The sequence below is a fragment of the Myxocyprinus asiaticus genome, chromosome 17, assembly GCF_019703515.2.
Source record: "Myxocyprinus asiaticus isolate MX2 ecotype Aquarium Trade chromosome 17, UBuf_Myxa_2, whole genome shotgun sequence".
Classification (NCBI taxonomy): domain Eukaryota; kingdom Metazoa; phylum Chordata; class Actinopteri; order Cypriniformes; family Catostomidae; genus Myxocyprinus; species Myxocyprinus asiaticus.
The window spans coordinates 42,538,022-42,563,693 of NC_059360.1; the positions used below are offsets into that span (position 1 = coordinate 42,538,022).

A 25,672-nucleotide genomic window follows, 5' to 3' on the forward strand; every position below is an offset into this window, starting at 1 on the left:
GCCTTATTCTCTTTATACATTATATAATTTCTTATTTTGTCTTTATTTTGGTTTTGTGGTGAAATAGTACCAGGTCATTTCTTCATGATGTTCACCCTTATCAAGATAGAACCAAAGAACTATTTCCTCTTACCAAGCTTTCATGCTTACTTGAAGTCAGTTCACTTTTGTTATGATAATGACATCTTCCTCCCCAGACTGCATGATTATAAATGGGAAACTGTGTAATTGGCTGTTCGAGCCCAGTCAAGTGTATTGTGGATTTTCATATATCATATAATGTAATTCTCTTTGATTTTTCTTACAATCTCCTGTTTCACTGATGTCAGATATGATTTTCAATCAAAAACTACCCCTGTGGTTGATGCCTCTTCATTAGTGGATTATCTACTTTGAAATCAAAGGGGATTCAGGCATATCTGTTAGATTTAAAGAGACATCTCAAATTAAGCTTAATGTATGTTGAATTATAACAATTATTGGATAAAAATAAACTGACTAAGGTTCGCTTATAGAAATCTAATCAAATTGCAGTTCCATGCAGCAGAATAAAGATCACACTTTTACAGAAACAATCAGTGGCCAGCTAGGAACAAAAAACCTTTAATAGTTTCTCAGAGAACTATACAACTAGAAAGGTTTTCATTCATGTTTTGTATAGGATAAGAATGCTAATTATTTGTTTGTTCAGAATAAAGCAGAAAGTAAGAATACTGCTTCCAAAACGTCCTTTATTTACATCAGTCTGTATGTCAGTCAAAGTCTCATTCAAGCTCTATTTTTCCCATAGCACAATAAATCATGCCTCCTGTTTCAGTATAAGCATGAAGCAATATGTTGACAAACGTTTTTTTTTTTTTTTTTTTTTTTTTTCATATATATCTAACTCTTAATGGATCTTTTTTCAGTTCTTTTCACATGACTTGGTGAAAGGAAAGAGCTTTGTCAACATTAAAGTGTATTAATGACAATATTCTTTTCACATTGTACTGTATACCACACAATGTAGTAGTTGAACAATCCACATGTGACAGGTTGTGATGAAGAAACATTTGATGAATAAACATGAATGGCAGCCAGGAGCATCTTGAAATCGTATTCGCTCTCGTCTCCCATGATTTGACAATAGGTGCATTTATAAAGAAATGCAGAAAAGAGAGAAAATCACGCGAAAAAAAACAAAAACAAAGAAATGCAGAAAAGTAAACTCTATATATATATATATATATATATATATATATATATATATATATATATATATATATATATATATAAAGAAGGAAAAAAGTGTAAGATATAAGTATATATTTATATATATTTATATGGCATGAATTTAGCAACTGTACAATTTTAATGCATAGTGCTTTACAGGCTATTATGCGTAAATAAATTATAGAATATAAGCATCTCTGTCATACAGGCCTCCTGAGGTAAAAAATAAATAAAACCCTTCATTCATTACAATGCCAAAATGTCAGCGGGAATGTCATGGGGGTCAGGGCAGGGAAGAGGGGCGAAGCGGGAATGGAGAAGCATATGCAGTCTTTAGTACTTGAAACAGGCTATATGTTCTCATCTATTAACGTTTAGAGCTGAAACTGTCTCAAGCACCATAGATATACGTATATAAACAGATTTTTACCAAAGTGTTAGCACATTGACATTGAGACCACATAGAGGGAAGGCCAGTGACCAGTACATTTGATCTTTACTGGACTGCAACGCTACGGTGTGAATTTGAATGTCTGATTCTTGATTATTTCAAATATTGGAAAATAAAACAGATTTTCTGTCGTCAATGCCCTTTCAGGAAATAATCATGCTTGCAATTTGGGCTACAGGGCCGTAAAATCCATTTTAATTATGGAGGACATATCTTTCCCACTATAATTTTTGACAACACTTTTTGGGAGATATTCATTGTATTTTAAGAGTTTAGTTTTGCTTGGCCACAAGGCAAATAAAAATATATTAAGCGGCCATGTAAAATAACAACTTTAAAGGTGAAATGTGCAATTTCTGTGCAAGCAGAAATCCCAACATAGTGACAATTCATAATAATTCGTACAAGATGCTGGAATCGTAAAATATCGCACAACTTGGCTCGTACAAAATGGTATGACTTTTATTGCCATAGAGACGAACCAATCAACAAAAAGAATTTAAATTCGATACAATACAGGCATCCAATTTTAGCTAGCCTCCTATCCAACACTTAAAGGAAATGTCTGTGAACAAATTTGGTTACTCAGTCCATATTTATTTATACAATACCAGTCACTGATGGATGTCAATAAACTGTAAGTCGCAACCTGTGTCTCTTCAAAAAGCTCTTGATGATTTTGGATTGTTCCTTCACCCCTGGCTAGGAAGTTTTGCATTTGCAGAAAATTGATGCTTTAAAAATGTCCAAGAATTTGGCATGCAGTGAGAAGCTTCTGTTTCTATATCGGTATTAAGGATCCTTGTTGGTCCTGCCAGACTGAGGATTCTTCTCATCGTCTCTCAACCGTGACATGCCGAAGTGGCCCAGCCTGAGGCGTCACACTGCTGAAAATGCCAACATACCTACAGGGGATCTGAACAATCAATGAGCCAATGCCACAATTACTCTTCTAGATATCGTGATGGGTGGTTTTATAGCATTTGAAACTCTATGTGGTCTCAGTTGTCTCCAAGAATACAAAAAATAATATAAAACACACATAGCAGTTCATGTTGCATGTAACTATTGTATAACAGTACAAATACATGTTACATAGACAGTGAATCAAAGAGTTTAAACACTTAGTTTAACAAGTAGTGTTTTTTTACTTTTCTAACTTTTTTTGTTTGTATGCATGGTTTTTTTTAAGCTAGCACCATCTGTACACAAATATGCAAAGTTCTTTCCATAGATTTCCATAGAAGATATTGAAGTGTTCACAAGGCACTTGTTGTCTTTTTTGTTCTCTTTTTGTTTAACAATGTATTATTTTTTTCCACATATGGCAATACTATTCTTCACAGCAAGCGAGCAAACCATATTTGCAATCGACAAATCCAAAGTTTCAAAGTGCTCATTTTACAATTTTTTCTCCAACTCTCCAAGTCCAGCGTTTTCTGTTTTTTCACAAAACCCACTTTAGAAAAATATTAAGCCTTTTGTATTTTCCCATTCATTTCAGCCATCATTGTAGTGATAAACTTTGTAACTTTCTCACATACACGCCCACGTACACCCAGTGGAGCCTTTTCAACTTCCCATTGTCCTTAATACTCCATGGTGAATCCTTTACCGTCGCCGACAGGTGATGTCAAAGCATGTGATCATCATTAGATGAGCTTTGCAGAAGTTGACCCGGTTTTCTAGTCGTTCCGTGACAAACTCCAGAGCTTCCAAGTACTCCAGAGAGTCCACTTCAAATGTCTGCTGAAGGTCAACTGCGAATATAGAGGAAATTGTTGTCTGACAGCTGACACAACTGTCATCAGTGTATAATAAACAGATGTTCAAAATGGGGAAACTTACCAAAGTCATATTTTTGTCTTCATAATGATTAACAACACAGTCATTTTATTATATTCAAGTATGGTTATCTTCTCTTGAACAAAAACAGTCAAATTAAGTGTATTTGATGTCAACTAGGGCTGGGAGATACAGATAAAAAAATGATAACTCTTTTGATGATATTCGATACATGTATTGGGACTGTTCAATATATCGTCCAGCCCTAGTATCAAGTGTTTGGCTCTTACATTCAGTGGTCCATTTCTCTGGCTCCAGCATTAGATGTTGTTTGGTCTGCTCCAGCTCTTTTTTCAGCCAGTCATACCTGGCCCGCACCTCTGAGATCCTCTGTTGCCGATGCTCTAAGATCTTCAGTTTAGCACTGAAGTATACCACTTCCTTAGAGCCAGACAAAAGTAAATGACACATCAACCTAATGCACGGTTGAGGGAACTGCTCTAAAATAACATAGGTGCTCACTTTTCTTACCTTATTGCCCACTGTCCGTCTTCTCTGTAGACGTTCTACATCATCAATCTCATAAACCTTGATCTCAAAGGGTTCAGCGAGACCCCTCTGTGTGGGCCGGAGGGGGCCGTCCACCCAGCGTACCCCTGGACTTATGACAGTCTTTCTCACAGGAGAGGAGGTATCCAGGGTGAGATTAGGGATAAGTCGCCGCCTCTGGGTTCCTATTGATGAAATAGAATCAAGTATGTAAGATCACAGAGGAGGTTCATTCAGTATAGTATGTATATTATATACAGTATACTGTATATATATATATATATATATATATATATATACAGTACTGTGCAAATGTTTTAGGCACTTGTGAAAAATGTTGCATAGTGAAGATGTCTTCAAATATAATGCCATAAATAGTTTTCATTAATCAATTAACATCATACTCCAATTTATTAAGTCCAATAAACATTAAAAAAAGCTAAATCAATATTTGGTGTGACCACCTTTGCCTTCAAAACAGCACCAATTCTCCTATGTACACCTGGACAGTTTTTCTTGGGTTTTGACAAATGGGATGTTCCAAGCTTCTTGGAGAATTCAACACAGTTCTTCTATCTATTTAGGCTGTCTCAATTGCTTCTGTCTCTTCATGTAATCCCAAACTGACTCAATGTTCAGTGGGGGACCCTGTGGGGGACATGTTATCTGTTGCAGGGCTCCCTGTTCTTCTATTCTGTTTTATTCTATTTGCAAAAAGAATGTTTGGGAGTCTAAAATGTATATATCCTATTTTTACACTAAAGCTGAAGATATAAATAACCATCTTAAGACAAATGTTTTTGTGAAAAATCTTATGTGCCTAAGACTTTTGCACAGTACTGTATGTGTGTATATATATATATATATATATATATATATATATATATATATATATATATAAATAAATACACACACACACACACACACACACACACAGTATACTGTATATAGCATATATATATACACACAGTGAATATAGATGGATGGATGGATGTATGGATGTGCTATTACTTTTCTAAGCAATCAAATGTAATAGTTTGGCCTGGTGGACAGTAAAACGGGTGGGAAACCCCCATAGATTTACATTGAAGGACTGACTGAGCCAAATCTAGGTACCAAAATATCACACCATTTTTTTGACTTGGGCCAATAAGCAACCCACTTAGCAACCGCATAACAATACACTAAAACCCACTCAGAACACCTTAGCAATGGCATGCCAGACTAGTTACAGGAAAAGACTACCTAAGGCAATCTAGTTTTAAGTGCCTTGCTTAAGGGCATAATGGATATAGCTCAAGGATCACCCCTTGTGGGATTCATACCTGCAAACTTTCAGTTACCAGCTGCACCACTACTACTTTAAACATAAAATAAGAGTTATTAAAAAGGAGGCAAAGTATATTACATTGCCAAGCCAGAGTTTGCCCTACATTGGGCTGCACTGCTGCCAGATCAGTGTTGAATTACAGTGCAGCCCTGTAACAACATGGATCACTGAGATAACAGCAGCAGGCCGCATCTTATCTGACCAGTCTGCAGGAATGAGGCCTACACCCAAGAATTGGCCAGAAGTGGCTCCCTTGTTTGCATAGAAATTGACAGTTCCAGGCCCGCTGATATGTTATCTGATTTGGAACCAAGGAATAAGGTAATATTACTGTGTTTCAGCTTGTCACTTGTTCTGAAAACGGCACAGGAAAAGGTCAAACTTCAAGTCATCTCTCATTCTCCACCTGGTCGATAATTTGTGCAATAGGTGGAGTCATCCTAGTCAGGGAGAGCGTTAAGAATCGCAGTTGATGTAAATTTTGTTTGTAAACTGTAGTTGTGTATTTATACCCTGCTCTCTATGTAAAGCCTTTTTCAAATGAAATATTCACAACATGATTAGAATACTGCTTTTCAGTGCAGTTCAATGTGTACTGGTCTGGCTTTTGTCTCTGTTGTTCCAGAAGTAGGATTTAAATTATAATGTTAAAGCAGAATTACCACTATGCAAAGGTTGGTGGTGCTGAGAAATAGGGTGTAAAATGATTTGCTTGAGGAAACTGGAGAGGAGGATTGTATTCAGGAATTTAGGCAGCACTAAATATTCAAAGACCACACACAGCCAAGTTTGGCAACTGCTGTCACCCTAATACCGGTATCTTAACAGATCATCCAAGTATTTATGAGGGAGTAAAGCTGTATAAAAGGTTCTGCTTCTTCCAAAATTAGTCTGGAATGATCCTTACAAGCTTTGTAGTACAATAAATAATGTAGAGCATAGTCCATTAGGGATTACATTGATGGTGCTGTTAAGAGGACTCTTTTATTGTTGTAAAGTAGAAAACTGGACGCCATGGTAAGCCATAAAAAATGCTTGCCCAAAAAATTTGATTTTGTATAGTTCTATGAGCAACCATTTTATATGAAAATGTATTATTATGAAAAAAGAACATTCATCCTGGCAGTAAAACAACATGTAATCTATGTAAAGGTTGTGCCAGGATTCTGATGTGCCAATAAACCAAGTTCACAAGTTTCCATATTATTACACATAAACAAAACATTTTAAAATATAAAATAGTAAAATAAATTAATAAACTTTTTTTTTATTAAATCATGACATTCTGGACCAAAAATAAATTTTTGGGTGAACTTTTACTATTTACTCATCCTCATGTTGTTCCAAACCCGTATTACTTTTTTTTTCTGCCATGGAACACAAAGGATGATGTTATGTAGAATGTTAGCCTAAATCACAATTTACTTACATTGCATCTTTTTACCATGCAAATTAAATGGTGATTAAGGCTATCAGCCCTTAACTTTTTGCCTAACATTTCCACAGAAGAAATTAATTGGGGTTTGGAATGACATGACGGTGAGTTAATTATGACAAAATTGTCATTTCTGGCATTGTAAATGCATTATATTGAATTCATGATGTCTCATAATACACCTTATAATAAGTTATAACTTCTCATAAATATTTATAACTACAGTTATAATACATTATAAGACTTCCCCTATTCATAGTTAAACTTTAGTATATAATGCATTATAACACAAGCAACATCCAATTTTAACGCAGCAGCTGTTAATAAAGTTAATCGTATAAGTTCTTTATAGTGTAAACAGTCAAAAGGCTTTATGTCGTGATCATATTATAAGTGGTCTTTGCCTTCTTTAAGAAAAGTTTCAAAAGCAATATCTTCTTAAAAATAGCCATGACATAAACTTGCACTGTACATCAAACATCAAACTTATATAATGGAAGTTATTTATAAAATAAGTCTCCAAATAAGATGCACAAACATTAAAGTTTATTGAATAGAGTCCAGTATAGATTCAGCTTGATTTTTTTATTTGGTGTGTTTACACCCTACATGTGTGATTATAATACATATTTTTTTTCTAGAGAGAGAGTTTGTAGCTTTACAAGTGTTTTTCGTAATATCTCAGAATTTTCATAGAATGTATGTTATTTTGTATTTTGTGCATGTGTAATGTATATCACTTCCAGCCTAACTTGTAATGTCTTATAAGGACTTAAAAATATCTTATGGGTGCTTATAAGAAGACATTGCTTTTGTCACTTTACATCATACCTATTATATACACTGGCGGCCAAAAGTTTGGAATAATGTACAGATTTTGCTATTTCGGACGGAAATTGGTACTTAAATTCACCAAAGTGGCATTCAACTGATCACAAAGTATAGTCAGGACATTACTGATGTAAAAAACAGAACCATCACTATTTGAAAAAGTCATTTTTGATCAAATCTATACAGGCCCCATTTCCAGCAGCCATCACTCCAACACCTTATCCTTGAGTAATCATTCAAAATTGCTAATATGGTACTAAAAAAATCACTTGCCATTATATCAAACACAGTTGAAAGCTATTTGGTTTGTTAAATGAAGCTTAACATTGTCTTTGTGTTTGTTTTTGAGCAGCCACAGTATGCAATAGACTGGCATGTCTTAAGGTCAATAATAGGTCAAAAATGGCAAAAAAGAAACAGCTTTCTCTAGAAACTCATCAGTCAGTCATTGTTTTGAGAAATGAAGGCTATACAATGCTTGAAATTGCCAAAAAACTGAAGATTTCATACAAAGGTGTACACTACAGTCTTCAAAGACAAAGGACAACTGGCTCTAACAAGGACAGAAAGAGATGTGGAAGGCCAGATGTACAACTAAACAAGAGGATAAGTACATCAGAGTCTCTAGTTTGAGAAATAGATGCCTCACATGTCCTCAGCTGACAGCTTCATTGAATTCTACCCGTTCAACACCAGTTTCATGTACAACAGTAAAAAGAAGACTCAGGGGTGCAGCTTATGGGAAGAATTGCAAAGAAAAAGCCACTTTTGAAACAGAAATACAAAAAGAAAAGGTTAGAGTGGGCAAAGAAACACAGACATTGGACAGCAGATAATTGAAAAAGAGTCCAATTAACCCCATTGAGCTTTTGTGGGATCAGCTAGACTAAGGTGCGTGAGAAGTGTCAGACAAGACAGACACATCTATGACAAGTGCTACAGGAAGCGTGGGGTGAAATGTCACCTGAGTATCTGGACAAACTGACAGCTAGGATGCCAAGGATCTGCAAAGCTGTCACTGCTGCATGTGGAGGATTTTTTTATGAGAACTCTTTGAACTATTTTAAGAAGTTCTGAACATTTCTTTTCAAACTGTAATTGTAATTTTTCACATTATTAATGTCCTGACAATACATTGTGATCAGTTGAATGCTACTTTGGTGAATAAAAGTACCAATTTCTTTCCATAAGAGCAAAAATTGTACATTATTCCAAACTTTTGGTTGCCAGTGCATATAACAAATATATATAATACATTATAACTTCTGCAGATAAAATTAAATGTTGCTTGTGTTATAATGTATTATACTCTAAGGTATAACTATGAATAGGTAAGTATTATAATGTATTATAATTGTGGTTACAATTATTTATGAGAAGTTATAACATCATAAGGTGTATTATAAGACATTATTCATGCCTTTACAATGCATTATAACTATGGGCTTCATAGAAAGTGTTACCAACCTAACCATAACCCTATCTCTAAACCTTACCCAAACCCAAACCTTAGTAACAGCCAGCGTGACTCTTGCGAGACCAGACCAAGGGTTCCCGTCTACATATGTCACACAAAGATTTGATATTAGCTTACCAGTATTACTTCTTTTCTTTGAATTCTTCAGGCTCCTGCGACCACTCACGGAACTGCTGTTCTCACTCATTGAGTCCTGAGCTGAAGATGTACTTCCTGTGGCCTCACTGTCACGTATCATACTCTCATAGCCACTACTGCCACCACTGTGATAGAACAATGCAGTCTTTCCCATGGCAGGAGGAAGTTCTCCACTTAGCACGCTACTGTTGTCGCTAGCATGCCCGCTACTGCAGCGGTGAGGCCTTCTTGGGGCCGTGATCTTACTGTAAGGTGAAGGCAAAGTATGGACCACTGGCCTTTCCTCTCCTTGGACTGTTGCTCCTCTCTCTTCGGTGTCAGAAGCCCCTTGTCCTTGTGTAGCACGGGAGCTGGCACTGCCTTGAAGAAGCTCAGAGATTCGTCCATTCACTGCCCTTAAAGGCAGCTTAGAAACTAGTCCTGTCCCCCTACTGCGACTTAGGGACTGGGTTGACCAAGAATTCTGGGTCTGATTCTTTCCATTAGGTGGCGAACTTGAGCTTCTATTTACTGACTGTGGAAGGGACTTTGTGGAGAAACTTAGAGTCTTAGTGCTAGACGTTGATAAACTTCGAGCTTTGGGACTGGCCATAAGGAGTTTGCTAACAGCAGATATTTTGGACTGACTTGCTTTGGGTGACTGTGGTACATTGTTGTTGCCATTTGGTCCATTGGTTGGTGATGAGAGTAAGCCACGGTTGAGGCTCCTACCTGTCCTTGGCATTGTGCCATCTTTTGTGGCACCTCCTTTAGAGCCCAGAGAGGTCAAACTCTCAGCCCTTTCCAGGGACTGACAGTCATAATTCGTCCCATGGGACCTTCCTAAGGAATTGGTTCTGTTTGCTAACTGCTCAAGTTTGGCACTAAAGAGTCTGCTGCTTTCAACATTTGGGCCTTTATGTTTGCCATTTCCACCCAGATCTTCAGGTGTGCTGCCAAGAAAAGTCAGATACTGGTTTGGTGTCTGAGCATTTCCGGGATTATGTTGGGGAATAGCTCTGTTCCTCTGGTCAAGGCTAGACTTCCTTACAGGTGGCAAAGGTGGGACTCCTTTCTGACGTGCAAAAATACCCTGCCTACCACCAGAATTTCTTCTTTCAAGAGTGGCCCTAGGACTGCAAGGAGTAGAGGTGGTAACCCCAAGACTTTTATACTCTCCACTAGTGTAGCGGTAGGTGGGATCTTCCAGATCATCCTGCTTGTTCAAACGATGCCATGCTCGAGGTAGACTCCCTGTTCTGAATATGTCTGCAGAGTAGACTTGAGTTATGATTTCAGTTGCATTGAAGACCATTTCACATCCATCCCCGACTCGATTTATGGAATCGGGGGAAAATGCTGCTTCAATGCTTGAGCTGTACTTGTCGGCTAGGCAATTGTCCTTTACAGATTCAGATGTTATCTTCTCTGACTTTACCTCAATGACCACCTCTTTCTCCTTGGTCTCTTCAGCACCCTTCCTTTTTATCCAAGGGTTTTCTGAATTGATCTCACTTGATATAGAAACAGGTGGGGATATGAGATCATTGACTAAAGTGGTTTTGGTTTGTAAGTCGTGTACAGCCAATGGTTTAACAGCAGCACAAGGGTGAGTTTTTGAAATGTTAGTCTTAAAAGGAACATAGCCACCTGATGTTGTGGCTGAGGACATCTTATCCAGTTTGTGTTTAGTAGGGGTGTTTTTACTATTCATTTTGTCAGTTTTATTGAGATCATTCTCAATTTCTGAGTTATTTTGCACATTTGACTCAGGGAGACCTTCAATGTCAACTTCCTCTTGAATTTCCACAAGTCTGTCCTCAGCTAGGGTCTCACTCTGTCCAAAGCACTGCTGGGTAACAAAGCTATGACATGAATGGTCACCATCACTTCCAGCGCTCATTTCACTCAGCCATGAGCTTATTGAGGAACGACGACTTGCCTGCACTTCCCCCTCAATCCTGCTGAGGGGCAAGGACTTTGCAATGTTGACTTCTGAGATGGTGGCTGTGGTGGTGCAGGGGGCAGTGGTGTGATGTTCAAGGTCTGCACTCATGCTGCTAATGATACTAACAGGCCTTGAACCTGATGCAAGGGCCTGCACTGAACAGTCACTGTTAAAGCTAATAATACTGGTTGGTCTTCCATTCTCCATTACCCCACTAATTGTCAGCTTTTCCACTAGGGTGAACACCAACTCGTCCTCTCCATTTGGCTCCAACGGCTGTTGTAGTGTAACCGTGGCTGTGGTGTCCTTCACATCTTTCTTATTGTCCAAAGGCAACTGGGGAACATCATCACACAGCGTCTCAGCTGATCCAAGGCTGTTGGAGGATGAAGATGTATTTAGGACCTGTGGGCTCATGCCCACTGGAGAGGTTCTAGAATCTGGATTAAGCAAAGACTCTGTGGAGGATTTTCTAGAATCTTTGTAAAGATCTTGAGAAGAGTGAGGGGGTGTGCCAGGCATTACTCCCTTCTGGGTGTATACTTTGCAACGTTGAGAAGGAGAGGATGGTAGTTTGTATTCTGAGGTTTTAGTAAGACTGGCAATGCCTAACCGTGGGGAGCCCATAGGACGAGTTTTGCCCTCACTGCTACTCCCACCACTGATGGATTCTCTGCTGTCATGTAAACTGGAGCTCTTGGTCTTTTGAAGAGGAGTAAGTTGCCCAACACCACTGCTACTTGTCACACTTCTGCTCGTGGAAAGTCCTAAACTGCCTGTTGAACAATGTGCCAAGCTTTCAATAATTGATTGAGCAACTTCTGCTTCCTCAACTACCTCACGGATCTCTTCCAGTTGCTGGTCATTGGAGATCCTCTTGGGTGAACTTGATTGCTGGCTTTCTTTAAAAACTTGACCATGGTTAGGAAGAGGCTCAATTTTGGTAACTCTATTGGCAGGGACTTCTTCAAAAGGGAATTGCGTCACCTCTTCTCTTCCATCAATACAGTCCAGCCGCTCTTGAAGCTCAGCAAAAGTGTTGCATTTGAGACAGTCTTTTTCCTTTTTGCCTGACTCAGCACCTTCTTCCGGCACAGGTGGAAGTGGCTGAGGATGGTTGATCTGCAAGGGCTGGACAGACAGTGAGGCTTGAGCTATCAGGGCTGCAGCTTCTTCTTCAGATGGTTGTGATGTCAAAGGAGCCTTGTTGTGGTCTGCTTTATTTTTATGCAGGGATGGGATGATAGGCACAAACTCAGGAGGGCCTTCGTTGTCTGTAAGCTCTTTGTCTGAGAGGGCTGAGCCATTTGGACCCACGTAGATAACAGTGTCACATGACTGCTCGCTGCTGGAGTAGTCTTCAGGGTCACTGGAGAGGTGTAACAGGGTCATCTCTGAATCAACCACATTTCTAGAATGGATGGTTCTCAACTGGGTTGGGCGACGCATTCTTCCTTCCTCGCATGAACTTTCACCACCCGAGGAACTGGATGTGTATTGCTATAAAAGAAAATACCACATTTTATTGTATGTACATGAGTAAACTTGCAACACGACTGTGGTATTATTCAATGAAAATATTGTTTTGTCCGAGACCATTGCTTAAGAAAGCTCAACAAAATGAAGGATAGGGTCATACCACGCTTACTTTAGCCTTCTTCTTCTTCAGCCTAAGAACACGAGAGGCAATTTGAAGTGTAGACAGAGTCTCTGAGAAGTTGGTGGGTGATGAGGAGATGTGGGAAATCATTGTGGTACGGCAATTCATGTTGCCCAGGGACTCTCGTAATAGCATGGTTAGCTTACTATCTCTGTAAACGAAAATTTAATAGTATTAGTTTGACTAGTATTACCAATAATCATCCATGCGATTATCTTATCAGCTAATTATGTTGCAGCAGTGCAAGTGCATAAAATCATGCAGATACGGGTCAGGAGCTTCAGTTAATGTTCACATCAACCATCAGAATGGGTAAAAAATGTGACCTCCATGATTTGGACCATGGCATGATTGTTGGTGCCAGATGGGCTGGTTTGAGAATTTCTGTGACTGCTGATATCCTGGGATTTTCATGCACAACAGTCTCTAGAATTTACTCCGAATCGTGCCAAAAACATCCAGTGCCTTGTTCATGAGAGAGGTCAACAGAGAATGGCCAGACTGGTTCGAACTGACAAAGTCTACAGTAACTCAGACAACAGCTCTGTACAATTGTGGTGAGAAGAAAAGCATCTCAGAATGATATTCTGAGATGTGTGTTGGCGCTGTTTTGGCAGCACGAGGAGGACCTACACAATATTAGGCAGGTGGTTTTAATGTTGTGGCTGATTGGTGTATATACTGTAGCAACATAGTGTACAATATTGTGATTACAGATATATGCTTTGCCTATTTGTTTGATGACTGCTTTTTGGTTGAAATGCTTAAACTAGGTAAGTCTAGAGTGCAATCATTGTCAAGTGGTCATTAACACAGTCACCACATGGCTAGCTAAGCATAAATTACACAAACACACTGTAATTTATAAACTTTGATGTAGCAAAACATATTGGCTAGATTTATCAGCGTGCCTTAAAGAATGCAAACACTGATTATGTAAAACATATTTGTTATGGTTTCTGGTTATTGCTCTAATACTATGACCTAGATTGACGGTTACATACTAGTGCAAAATAAATAATGAACTCAGATTATGAACAATATTCTAGACTGGACATTAAATTAGAGAGGTTAAATCATCCAGTTAGAGAGATAAAAGCACCTTAAATATTGTTTAGCTCTAATTAAATTAAATTATCTAAAATTAATTTAGATAATTCTCAATTTTCCAGAGCAGTTGTGATTCCAGGCTTAAACCCCATGATGCTTTGCAATGTAAATTCAAGATGATCAAATTAGGGAGCCATAGTGTAAAAATGCATGTGCCTTGGGTGTTCTAAACGAAAATGGCAACACGATCTCATGAAAATTCGTACATAATTTACGAGTTGGCTATTTTGTATGGTCTAGCACGATGTTGTTAAACTCGTACGACTTCATCACGTGCAAATTCCTGGATGTTCAATGTGGAAGGAAGCAAGAATTCCGCACACGAGGAGTTAAGGACATACTTATTAATATTATGCCCTTACCCAAACCCCTTATCTAAACTTAACCAATCAGTAGAGAATGTAAACATGATAGGATGCTGTTGTGTGTGACAGAAGCAAGTAATTGTCGCGTATTAGATGGAAACGATGTCCAGTGACGTCATTGGCTGTAGTGAAAGTCGTAGTGCATTCGCACGATATTATACGAATTAGCCAAATTTAGAAAAGTCATACGAATCCTGACGATTTAACCATGAGAGTGTGTTGGAAATGCAGCACATTTATGGGAAAAAAAATAGCTGCTGAAACATGCACGGCTGATTTAGAGTTGTCTGTTTAACCCAAATTAACATGCTGTTTAAAGAAACAATGCAGCAGTTGCAGTGAAATGGTCTGTGTTAAGGACATTAGATGAATACCAGTGAATGTGAATTGTCATCTGTCTCTATTGCTGCTTGGGACAGGCTTATTCATTTAGCTATTACTCATGAGGAGCAATAAAGGTTAGCCTCTCTCTACAGACACAATGTAGCATTAGAATCCACTAATAATTGCTCAAATCAAAGGCTGGAAAATGTCAGTTTGTATATATTATTCATATGAGGTGTATTCATGAAGAATTAACAGTATACTATAAAAGCTAATCATGTTGCATCTTTAATGAGTTTAGCTACTGGCGAATGACATCGTCCATTTGATTATAATAGCAATCTAGTAAGTAAGGTTGCAACATATTGGTCTGTGAGATGAGACTAAAAACTGTAACACGATATGTCTTTTGGACTGAAACCATTATATATAACCAAGCAGAGAGACATTTTCTCTAAACTAGACACAGTCTATATTTCTAAGATAAAAATATGTCTATAAGTAAGAGGCCTACTTGTAAGGGATGTGCTTGCTGCCATTGACTAAGGCCAGAATGACATTTCCCAGGGCAGATAGAGAGAGACACGGTCCTGTGGTGCTGTCTCGGGTCTTGCTCAGAACCTTCACACAGCTTCCCATGTCAATGAGATGCAGTCTGCTCCTGCCTCCCGACACTAAACGAAAGAGAAACATAATAATATTCCCTTTTGATTTAGCTAATTATAACAATTAAATCTGGATGCTAATACAGTGGTACTCTGATACTGTATATGATACTGAATGATTACCATATTCAAGGACCATGGTATTTACAAGGTAAACCAAGAAACTTCAAAGAATACCATTGTACCATGTCCAAAAACATGGTAGAAACACAAATTGTTGGTACTTTATTGTCAGCTATAAACAATGTCAAAAACCTTATGATCATCTGAGGGCAGACTAATAGTAGACTAATAAAGATTCAGATGATACTCTACTTATTGGTTAAACTCTCACATTAATTAACCTACATTTCAAATGGTACCATAATTTCTATGTGATTCTATAATGTAAGCTAACTCAAATACCATGGAAACATCTAGAATGTAGAATTTCATGGCTATGCTTACACTAGCTGTGATTCAAGTTACCCAAATACCCCCCAAATCCCAGGCTAACACATCTGTTTTTACTTTCTGTTCTCAGTACAGTCTCTTTTATAAGGAGGCAGCATTCGCTCGTTCCAGACAAAGTTTTGTATGTGTGTGTTTGTGTAATAAGAGAAATTAGCACTATTCTCCAGAAATAGCGAATTAGCACGACAGCTTTTAAAATCAGATCGCACTTTGTACATTTAGCAATGGCCTTTTTTTTTTTGTCTGTTATCACACTCTGTCTAAGATTATCAAGGACAGACAATTTATAAATCAGATTGGCAACACTTGGACGTACAATGAGAGAGAAAAGTTTGACGATGAACTCTGTGAGCAGTGAAAAAGTAGAACCAGAGTTTGATGGACATCCTTAATAAGCAGGCCATAATTGCTGAGGATGGCAATTATTAAATCATCAATTATTAAATCATAAAAATGTCACATTAATTATGGTAATGAGGCCTAAGTGCATACAAGTCCATTACAAATTAGGAACCATTTACAGAAATAGAAACTTTTTTCTTTAAATTTGAGTGATTTTAATTGCTTAATTCTGGCAAAGGTGGACATGGAAAAAAGCAGCTTAAACAAGTCTAAGGAGATTTGCCGGTCCTTGCTGGTTTAAGATGGTCTAGTTGATCTCCCAGCCTTGCCAAACTGGTGTTTAGCTGGTCTGGATGGGAGACAGCTGGCCGACCAGGTAAACAAGCTAAACACCAGCTTAGCCAGGCTGGGAGCTCAACTAGACCAGTTTAATAAAACCTACACCAAACTGGGAGAGCAATTAGATAATTTTAGACCAGCAAAGATGGTTTAAGCATTTTGGTTTTTTCCTTCCCCAGCATAGATAGTATTTGCAGTAAGTTATAGTTCTTTCCAACTAGATCATTTGGAGTTACTACTAAGACTGAATCTAATCATTATGTTCCTTCTAACTTATAGTTATACTCACTTCCTCCCTTTCCAGTCTTTTCCATGCGATACTGGTAGATGTGCAGGGTGAAGAGCATGTGAGAGTTGCGGTGCTCCTCTTCATCGCAGTCTGGCTTGCTGCTGTAGCGTGAAGCAATCGCAGCATCCAGAAAGAAAGCGGCCTTCTCTGCTGAAGGAGCACGCAATTCACTCTGATTCTGCAACTATTAAAAAACAGAAAGGATGCAAATGGCAATAATTTTTGCACAATTTTGAGTAAAAAAAAAAAAACATTAGTTTGGAAAATAATGAGTAATTTACTCCAACATGCAACAATGCCTTTTTTTAAAAAAAAACAATATTACAGATAATTAAAGAGAAGCATCAAAACACTGTCAGCAATGTCTTAATGTGTAAAAATATTTTTTTCTTATTGGGCAAAAAATATTTTCATTTTCAGCACTCAGAGAAAAGCTTTGCGTATCCTGTCTGAAGCTGTTCCTTATGATAAGCCTGTTTGTAGCAGGAAAAGTGGGTCTCTTTTGCTGTGAGATACTAGTCCAAAATGAGATTAGTGCAGATGTCTAAGGGATTAATGAAGCAGAAGTTGTCTCTGCTCAACTAATCCTTTCATCATGTATTAGCATTTTACTCAACAATGGAATCATTATTAGAACCTGACTGTCATTCTTTGTTTTTTGGGGGGATAATCCCTTAATAACGACATTTCCTTACAGGCAAACAGTGTGTATGTACTTTTTTTATTTCAAATAATCTGCTACCATTTTAGAGTACACTGAATCAGCAATGTATAGAAAAGTGTGAATCTGTTATCTTAATATTATCTGTTAATTATTATGGTGAACAATTCATATGATCTTGAATGTACTTTGGTAATGACACATTGTGTAAGACATATGACACATGAAACAGTCATTAAGTAAAGGATAATGTACAGTCAGCCGGTTATTATTGCCAAAAAACCCAGACAGGGTGATCAGGACCTTGTATCACTGTAAAGGGGTTTATTTTGCCATAATGACCTGCTGAATGTACATAATCCCATGTATTACATGGATATGTACCAAATAAATACAGTAAATGGACATGAAATATTTATTTGAGTAAATATGACTTTATTATGTGGGAAGAAAGAGACAGAAAAGTGATATGTAAGACATGAAACTAGGGCCACTGTGAAGAGGAGGAGGGCGTGGCTGGGCCATGAGAAGGCATGGCCGGTACTGAATCAGGTGATCAGCGGGAGAGTGAGATAAAAGGGAGCCAGAGACACCAGTTCAAGAGAGAGAGAGAGACGCACATGGCCGCGCTGCATGTGTGTTCGTCTTATGTTTTATGTTCTACGTTATTTTAAGTTCATTAATACCATTAAACTTTACATTGATTTTTCAGCCGGTTACAGTGGTGCCGAAACCCAGGAGGGAGGAGGGATGCGCTGTCGCGGAGTCCTCGCCACTGCCATCCGCCAGGGGAGCAGCCGCGGCCATCTGCCTGAGGTTGGAGGGGCCGCTGCTGGCCGCAGAAAGCCAGATGAACTGCTGCCATCCGCCGAAGAAGGGGATGAGCAGTTCTGTCCGCCAGGGGCCTGAGAACTCACTACCGTCCGTCGGGGGAGGAGTGAGCTGTCGTCCCCAAGAGGGCAGACGAGCGGTTGAGGACCTTGCGACAGCATGTCCGGGAACCGGCAAGCAAGTTTTCCTCTCTCTCTCCTCTCTCTCTCTGTGTCTCTCGCTCACCCTTTCACTCTCCCCACGCCTCCCTATGGTCTCTCCCCCAGGTTCCCAGGAGGCGGGGTGGACCACCGGCTGACAGAACGGCCAGAAGGGCAGTGTCTCCCCTCCAGAGATGGGGGGGGAGTAGGTCAGTCCGGTGGCGCCCTGGCCTGAATCGGGCGGGAGAGGAGTGTGATGAGGAGGAGGGCGTGGCCGGGCCGTGAGGACGCACGGATGGTGCTGAGTCAGGTGATCAGTGGGAGAGCGAGATAAAAGGGAGCCAGAGACGCCAGTTCGAGAGAGAGAGAGAGAGAGAGACGAACGTGGCCGCGCTGCATGTGTGTTCGTCTTATGTTTTATGTTGTTTTAAGTTCATTTATACCATTAAACTTTACGTTGACTGTTCAGCCGGTTCCCGCCTCCTCCTTGCCCGCCTTTATATTGTTACAGCCACATCCACACTAGAACATTTTCGGTTGAAAATGCATTGATTTTGCTATGTTTCTGTCTCTCATCTTTTTCTAGTATAACATACTTGGGAAACGGAATTTTTAAATGAAAACGGATTAGTGTGGACATGGCTAATGTCTTTCTAGCAAGTCATTCCACTGGCGGCCATCTTTGGAACGCTCCCGGGAAGCTATTTCCAGTCATGAAAGTGCAGCTCCTATCTATTTGAATAGGGAAAGACCGAAATCGGTTGGTCAAGATTATGATCAAAGTATATATTTTAAATCGGCAGTAAAATATGACACTGGATTAATTAATTGTGCTTTTTTACCTCCGATTAAAAAAAAAATTCCAGTCTTGTATTTCTAATGCGCACGTACGTTCTCGAGTTGATTGACAGGCGATGTCTATATCTAAAAGGTGATTGGCTCTTTTACCTGTAAGGTGGGACTTCTTTTCTACATCCGTTGACCGTTGGGCATCACAATTTCTCCCAATCATTTTAATAGAAGTGGTCCTTCTCTGCTAAATAGTTATCGGTCGCCTGGGACAACGGTCAATTATACAGTTTAGTGGTCATTATAAAAAATTATTTAACCACAAAATGTCTCGATTGAGCAATCAGAATCAGGTATTCCAGAGAGCTGTGTTATTTATAATACAGCATACTGAAAAACTGAATTTAAACAGTGTTAACAATTAGAGCAACTCTTTTACCTGCATTCCGCAGATGGGGTCCTCGCAGAGGTAAACGCCTGGAGACTGGCCATCCTGCAGACTGCCTGTTGCCACCTCAGACAGCAGATCTTTCAGGTTCTCGTCTTTTCCCCACACCTCCACCGCTGACACTCGCACAGAAAACCGTGCACCTGTCTTTTCCTTGCACTCGTTGATCAGTTTGAAGAGCCAGGAGATGGCACAAGGTATGATCCCCAAACTCTGCATGGATTCGTCCTTACCGATCATTGTGTAGGATTTCCCTGTAATAAGACCAAGAGTCAAATTTTAATAGTGTCTATTGTTTATGACAATAGACTGCTGATACATTGTACTCCGGTGGTGCTACGGTTGTAGATCTGGTATGGTAACCCAACAATCAGAGGTTCAAACCCTGAAAGGATTGATCCATTAACTGAGGTTACTGACATTCTGGTAACATTCTGGTAACTATATGTAATATGTAATCAGAAGGTTGTAGGTTTGAACCCTGGTGTTGTTGATCCATAAACTCATTTTCAAACAACTCGTTGTTCCTAGACAATGTGTTCTGTAAGTTGCTTAGAATAAAGACACCTGATGTATCAGGTTGTCCGGTGGTTGTCAAATGGTTTTGGTGAATCAGTACTCAGATTTTACATTGGACATCAACTGCCTCCCCAGCACTGAAACAAATTTGTTTATTGTAACCTAAGTGAACAAAAATACAATAAGGACTGATTGGACACATGGACTTTGATGTCAACAACAAATGGGAATATGGTAAACACTTTCTGCTCTCTTTGAAAGATTGCTAAGCCTATTTATTTTGCGATCTTGATTCTGCATATTTACATGGTTAGTTGCATTTTATTATTTGCATTTAGGTTGTCTGCAACCCTCTAAGAACAGACCAGGTGATTTTTTTGGGTTGCAGCTCATCTGTTGAGAACCACTATGCTAAATGACTAATAGCAAAAGTCGTCAAAATCAGCAAAAGCAGCGTATAGACACTGAATATCATAGAGAGTTAATGCTATTTATTAATAAAAGCTGGATAATAATTATAAATTAAATAATGAAAGATATTTTAACAAAAAAATCCTATTATTTTGTGTTATGAATTGGTGGGCATTTCACAAAGTGGAGCAGTTGAGTTGAAATAGGTCAAGTGATAAATGCCATGGTCTCAGTTTGGACTCAATGTGTTATACCAATATGTCTGGTCTATTTCACACTTTCTAATGTGATACTTTGCTTCCAGAGAATCACTTTGGCATAAACCACAATGACAGATGTCATATACATGCCAGACAAAAACACACTCAAAAACTATTAAAAAAAACATTAAAGCTGGAAAATGACAGGATTAGCATAATTGTGCTTATAAATATAGTCTGAAAATGTACCGTGCCTAATCAGGACAACGTTTTGTCAAAACGAGTTTGACAGTACACTGACATTTGCCATCTGTCTTACTGTGGTTGAGTAAGCACATAAGCCATGTGGGCAGCACTGGCCATTAGAAGCAGGTTCCCACACAGAACCAAAACCAGAGTAACAGCCTGTTGATCAGCAGTGTCCCTATATTCATTTCTTGACATTGCCCTCTACACAGAAATACCCCTGCTGTTGACATCAAAGGGGCCACTAAACAAAGCCATATGTCATGCCACACATTCTGCCCAATTTTAACTTCAAAAGATGGGTTTCTTCACTTTGTGTGTAAGAAAGATGGAAAGAGAAATAGAGCCAGAGATCAGAGATAATTTCTATTGAAATAGATTTCAATAAAGGATAAATATAATAATTTGCACATCAAAACTTTGTGCAAAAAAATTTAAGCTGAAACTACAATTTTAAAGGCTCAATGGGCTGCTTTAGATGGAAGCTACTTTATTCACCGATAAACACCAGATAATAGTAAATACCCGAAGTGTTAACATATAATTTAATTGTTTATGGCTATGCAAGCTTGTCATAAAAATATATACAGTGGCCCCAAAAAGTAATTGGTCACTTAAGGCACACTTAAAGATATATTAATGTCATTGCACTATAACAAAATATTAAACCATGTGGTATTCATTTTAAAGAAAGATAGCACAAGGACACTTTAAGCAAAACATTTAGCAAAAAAGAGGTTTGATAGATTTTAAATCATAAAATAATTAAGACAAAAAGTTTAAGTGTGGCTTAAGTATCCAAATATTTTTTGAGGCCACTGTAATAAATTATTTATTTATTATTTCCATATTGTAGAAATATTGGGCCTTTTAGATCAATTAAAGTTGCTGGGCTATATTTATTTATTTATTCTTTCCATTTTGTACATAAATTGGGCATTATAATGAAAAATATGACTATCCATATTTCATTATTATTATCAAACATGCTCCTCTGAAAAAAGGTTGCTGGGCTTTATTTATTTATTCATGAATTATCTCTATATTGTAAAAATATTGGGCCTTACAATTATAAATATTTTAAATATTGCTATCCATATTTACTGGATGTAACATTAACCATGCTCTTCTGAAAAGGTTATATAAAATTGCTGGGCTATAACTTATTTATTCTTTCCATAATGTAGATAAATTGGGCATTATATTCGAAAATATTGCTATCCACATTTTCTGGCTCTAACATATCAACCATGCTTCTCTGAAAAGGTTTTTAACATTTTTATTTTATTTTTTTTACATCAATTAAAGTTGCTGGGCTTTTACTTCCAGGCGGAGTATAAGATTGATGCTCTGTAGTACATGACCAAACTGAGAGTAATTCAATCAGATTGAATGGAGAGTAGAGCAATGGGAAGACAGAGCTTACAAAATTCAATTACTGCAGCATCTCTCTTAACATTTTTACACACACAGATCCATTATAGGCTTCAATCTGTCCTTCAGTTTTATAGATTCTGACTTATGGCAATAAAGCATAAATAAGCCTCCAGGCTGATCAAGCAATTTCAAGACAGGAGATAAACCTTCTATAATCCAGTACACTGGTATGGTACTTACATGTAGAATATGGCTTGTGTACTAGTCTGTGTCCTTATGTATGAATAATTTGAAGGATTTTGACAGTTAAAAAAAGAACATCCTACATGATAAAAAAAAAAAACACACAAAAAAAAAAAAAAAAAAACAACAACAATGTGAATTGCAATGAGCACACATTAAACTTTTGCCTAAATTCCATGTTGTATCATCCAAGTTCACCGACATTCGTTTGGTTTCAGATACTCTTCCGTGATTCTTTTGTTTCTTGTTTTATACAGCAATTTATATAAAGGAAAATGCCCAAGGTAATTACTCTCCAACCACTAACAGGCCAGTGTCTGGGTTATTATGTGCTGGTTAATTAGCTCTGGACGGGTGACCAATGAAATCACTGTAGAATGCCTTTCCAGTGATGTATGAGCCAGTATTTGGTTTTCAAGTAAAGGTTAATGGAAACGAGGGATCTGAAGCATTACATGCTTTCATCAAATCACTGGCCAGCAACCGCAGTGGCATTTTTCTATTGTTTTCCAAGCAAATGGCTGGTTAATTTTTACACTAATCTTCAAGAAACAACAATGGACAATGATGTTAAAACAGGATGAGCTCATCTTGTGGTCGGCCATGCGTGCTATAAAACTAATTCCATCTAATTCTCAGGATGTCTGTGGTTTAGGTGTCAGGACGGTTGGGGGTGGGGGGTATTTACTAAACATTAAAAACCTTCATCGCATAGGCAAGACAAATGTCTGCCTGAAAAGGCACAAGATATTAGAGAGGGGGAATGCACTTTGCGACAGTCTGATATATTAAAGAGATGTTGAAATGACATTAATCTTCATGTCTCACTTGAGCCAAGGCTGACATGAGCTAAAAGCAGCTGTACTCAAGCACCATGCTATTTCTGAGAGCATTTCACACATTTGGAGCTCAGGCTAAAGGTGTTGTTTTTTTCTCCCAATTTGGAATGCCCAGTTCCAAATGTGCTGTTAAGTCCTTGTGGTAACATAGTGATTTGCCTCAGTCTGGGTGGCGGAGGACAAATCCCAGTTGCCTCCGCATCTGAGACCATCAACTCGTGCATCTTATCATGTGGCTTGCTGAGCATGTTACCATGCTCAGCTCACCATGCACCCCACCAAGAATGAACCACATAGTGATCACGAGGAGTTTACCCCATGTGACTCTACCCTCCCTAGCAACCAGGCCAATTTGGTTGCTTAGGAGACCTGGCTGGAGTCACTCAGAACACTCTGGGATTCGAACTGGCAAGCTAGCGAACTCCAGGGGTGGTAGCCAGTGTGTTTTACCACTGAGCTACCCAGGCCCCCTCAGGCTGCACTGAGAGCTCCGCATTGAGTTTTAAAAATGAATAAACAAAAAGGACAGTTTGTTCAGAACCAGAATCTAAAAGGATATTAAGATATATTAAATATCACTGGAGTTATAAGCACTCTAGTTTTGGAAAAACAATATGAAAAATTCCCATTTTTTAGACTCACACCACTGGCATAAAATGCAAGGAGTGCGGAATTAAACTGATTTTAGCTACAGACCTACCTATTGCTGTATAGCATTAAAATAATAATGCTGCCACCTTTCTACGTTTTTTTTGTTTTTTTTTTACCTCTAGTCTTGCTCCAAAAATATAGGCGAAATTGTCATTTTGACCCCCCTCTACAAAATAATTGATCACTCAGTAAATATTGATCCATGGCATAATATTTTTGCTTTCATCATCATTTATGTTTATCTTTCATCATTTAAAAATGATCAACAACAAAGGCGTCTGGTTGAGTTGACATGGAATGACCCAACCTCATGTTAAAGGATTAGTTCACCCAAAAATGAAAATTTGCTGATAATTTACTCACCCTCAGGCCATCCAATATGTATCTGAGTTTCTTTCTTCATCAAAACAGAATTTAAGACTTTTAGGATTTCATTTCAGGCCTCCTCCTTTAAACAATGCAAGTGAATGTACTCCATTTTTTTGACGGTCCAAAATGCATATTTAGGGTGCATTAAAATAATCCACACGACTCCAGTCGACAAATAAAGTTCTTCTGAACGCAAACGGTTGATTATTTTGAGAAACAAAACAATACTTATTTACTTTTTAACTACAAATGTTCACTTCCGTACATCTCTGTGACATGCGCTCATGAGAGGGATGACATAAGGTCACGCGTCACGTGGAGGAAGAGGCAGGAAGCGCGTCATTGTTTACAAGAGAAACTTGCACAGACCACAGACCAAACGCCGTTCACAAACCAAAACAGTCCGAAATGATTTCAAAACAATATAAAATAAAATAAAAAATTATTTCCAAATAATAATAAAAAAAAAACAATGTAAACAATGACGCGCTTCCTGACTCCACGTGACGCGTGACCTTACCAACGAGCTTACGTCATCCCTCTCATGAGTGCGCATCACAGAGATGTACGGAAGCAAACATTTGTAGTTAAAAGGTATATAAGTATTGTTCTGTTTCTAAAAATAATCAATTGTTTGTGTTCAGAAGAACTTTATTTGTCGACTGGTGTTGTGTGGTTTATTTTGATGCACCCTAAATATGCATTTTGGGGCGTCAAAAAAATGGAGTACATTCACTTGCATTGTTTAGAGGAGGAGGCCTGAAAAGAAATCCTAAAAGTCTTAAATTCTGTTTTGATGAAGAAAGAAACTCAGATACATCTTGGATGGCCTGAGGGTGAGTAAATTATCAGCAAATTTTCATTTTTGGGTGAACTAATCCTTTAAGTCTCTTGCCACTAGATAAGAGTGCAATGTTAGCTTGAAGTAAGAAAAGTAAAGCCATGTTGTAAAGACATGAGCATGTTGTATTTTCTGGTCACAGTAATTTGTCCATTACCTAGTTTGGAGTGCCCAAAGCAAAATACACAGCCATCTGCTCCATTCACCACGGACTGGATGACTTCAGCCACAGTTCCTGCACAAACCTCTGCCTGCCAGGAAACAGACAATAGCCAGTTAAACTCAGATACAGATCCCTTCAGAGATACTTTAGGTAAGAGCAATGATTTTCCCCATGGTTTACTACCAACAACCCAGGAAAGTAACGAATTTTGTTCACAATTATTGTGACTGAAGATCTAGGGCTGGTAACTGAAAAGTTTGTA

The 25,672-nt window shown here is 38.3% G+C and overlaps 1 protein-coding gene and 1 long non-coding RNA gene across 8 annotated transcripts in view; one reads left to right on the forward strand and one right to left on the reverse strand.

Moving 5' to 3' along the window:
* Positions 1-1,219: 1,219 nt before the first annotated feature.
* LOC127455626 (kinesin-like protein KIF26B) overlaps positions 1,220-25,672 on the reverse strand; it is a 136,175-nt gene continuing 111,722 nt past the window's right edge. The window contains exons 7-15 of the mRNA XM_051723679.1: positions 25,405-25,498; positions 19,543-19,805; positions 16,683-16,866; positions 15,109-15,268; positions 12,775-12,946; positions 9,188-12,635; positions 3,980-4,182; positions 3,739-3,889; positions 1,220-3,423 (exon numbers count right to left, since the gene is read on the reverse strand). Coding sequence (XP_051579639.1) covers positions 3,275-3,423; positions 3,739-3,889; positions 3,980-4,182; positions 9,188-12,635; positions 12,775-12,946; positions 15,109-15,268; positions 16,683-16,866; positions 19,543-19,805; positions 25,405-25,498 — 4,824 coding nt within the window. The 3' untranslated portion in view covers positions 1,220-3,274. The remainder of the gene's footprint in view (positions 3,424-3,738; positions 3,890-3,979; positions 4,183-9,187; positions 12,636-12,774; positions 12,947-15,108; positions 15,269-16,682; positions 16,867-19,542; positions 19,806-25,404; positions 25,499-25,672) is intronic.
* The window catches only part of LOC127455627 (uncharacterized), a 70,711-nt gene continuing 50,464 nt past the window's right edge, over positions 5,426-25,672 (forward strand). For 2 of the 7 annotated variants that reach the window (XR_007899700.1, XR_007899704.1), the window contains exons 1-3: positions 5,427-5,648; positions 18,056-18,713; positions 19,556-19,748. This is a non-coding gene — a long non-coding RNA (uncharacterized LOC127455627). Of the gene's footprint in view, positions 5,649-18,055; positions 18,714-19,555; positions 19,749-25,389; positions 25,561-25,672 lie in introns of all 7 variants that reach the window. The other 5 variants (XR_007899701.1, XR_007899703.1, XR_007899702.1 and 2 more) reach the window with 4 other exon arrangements.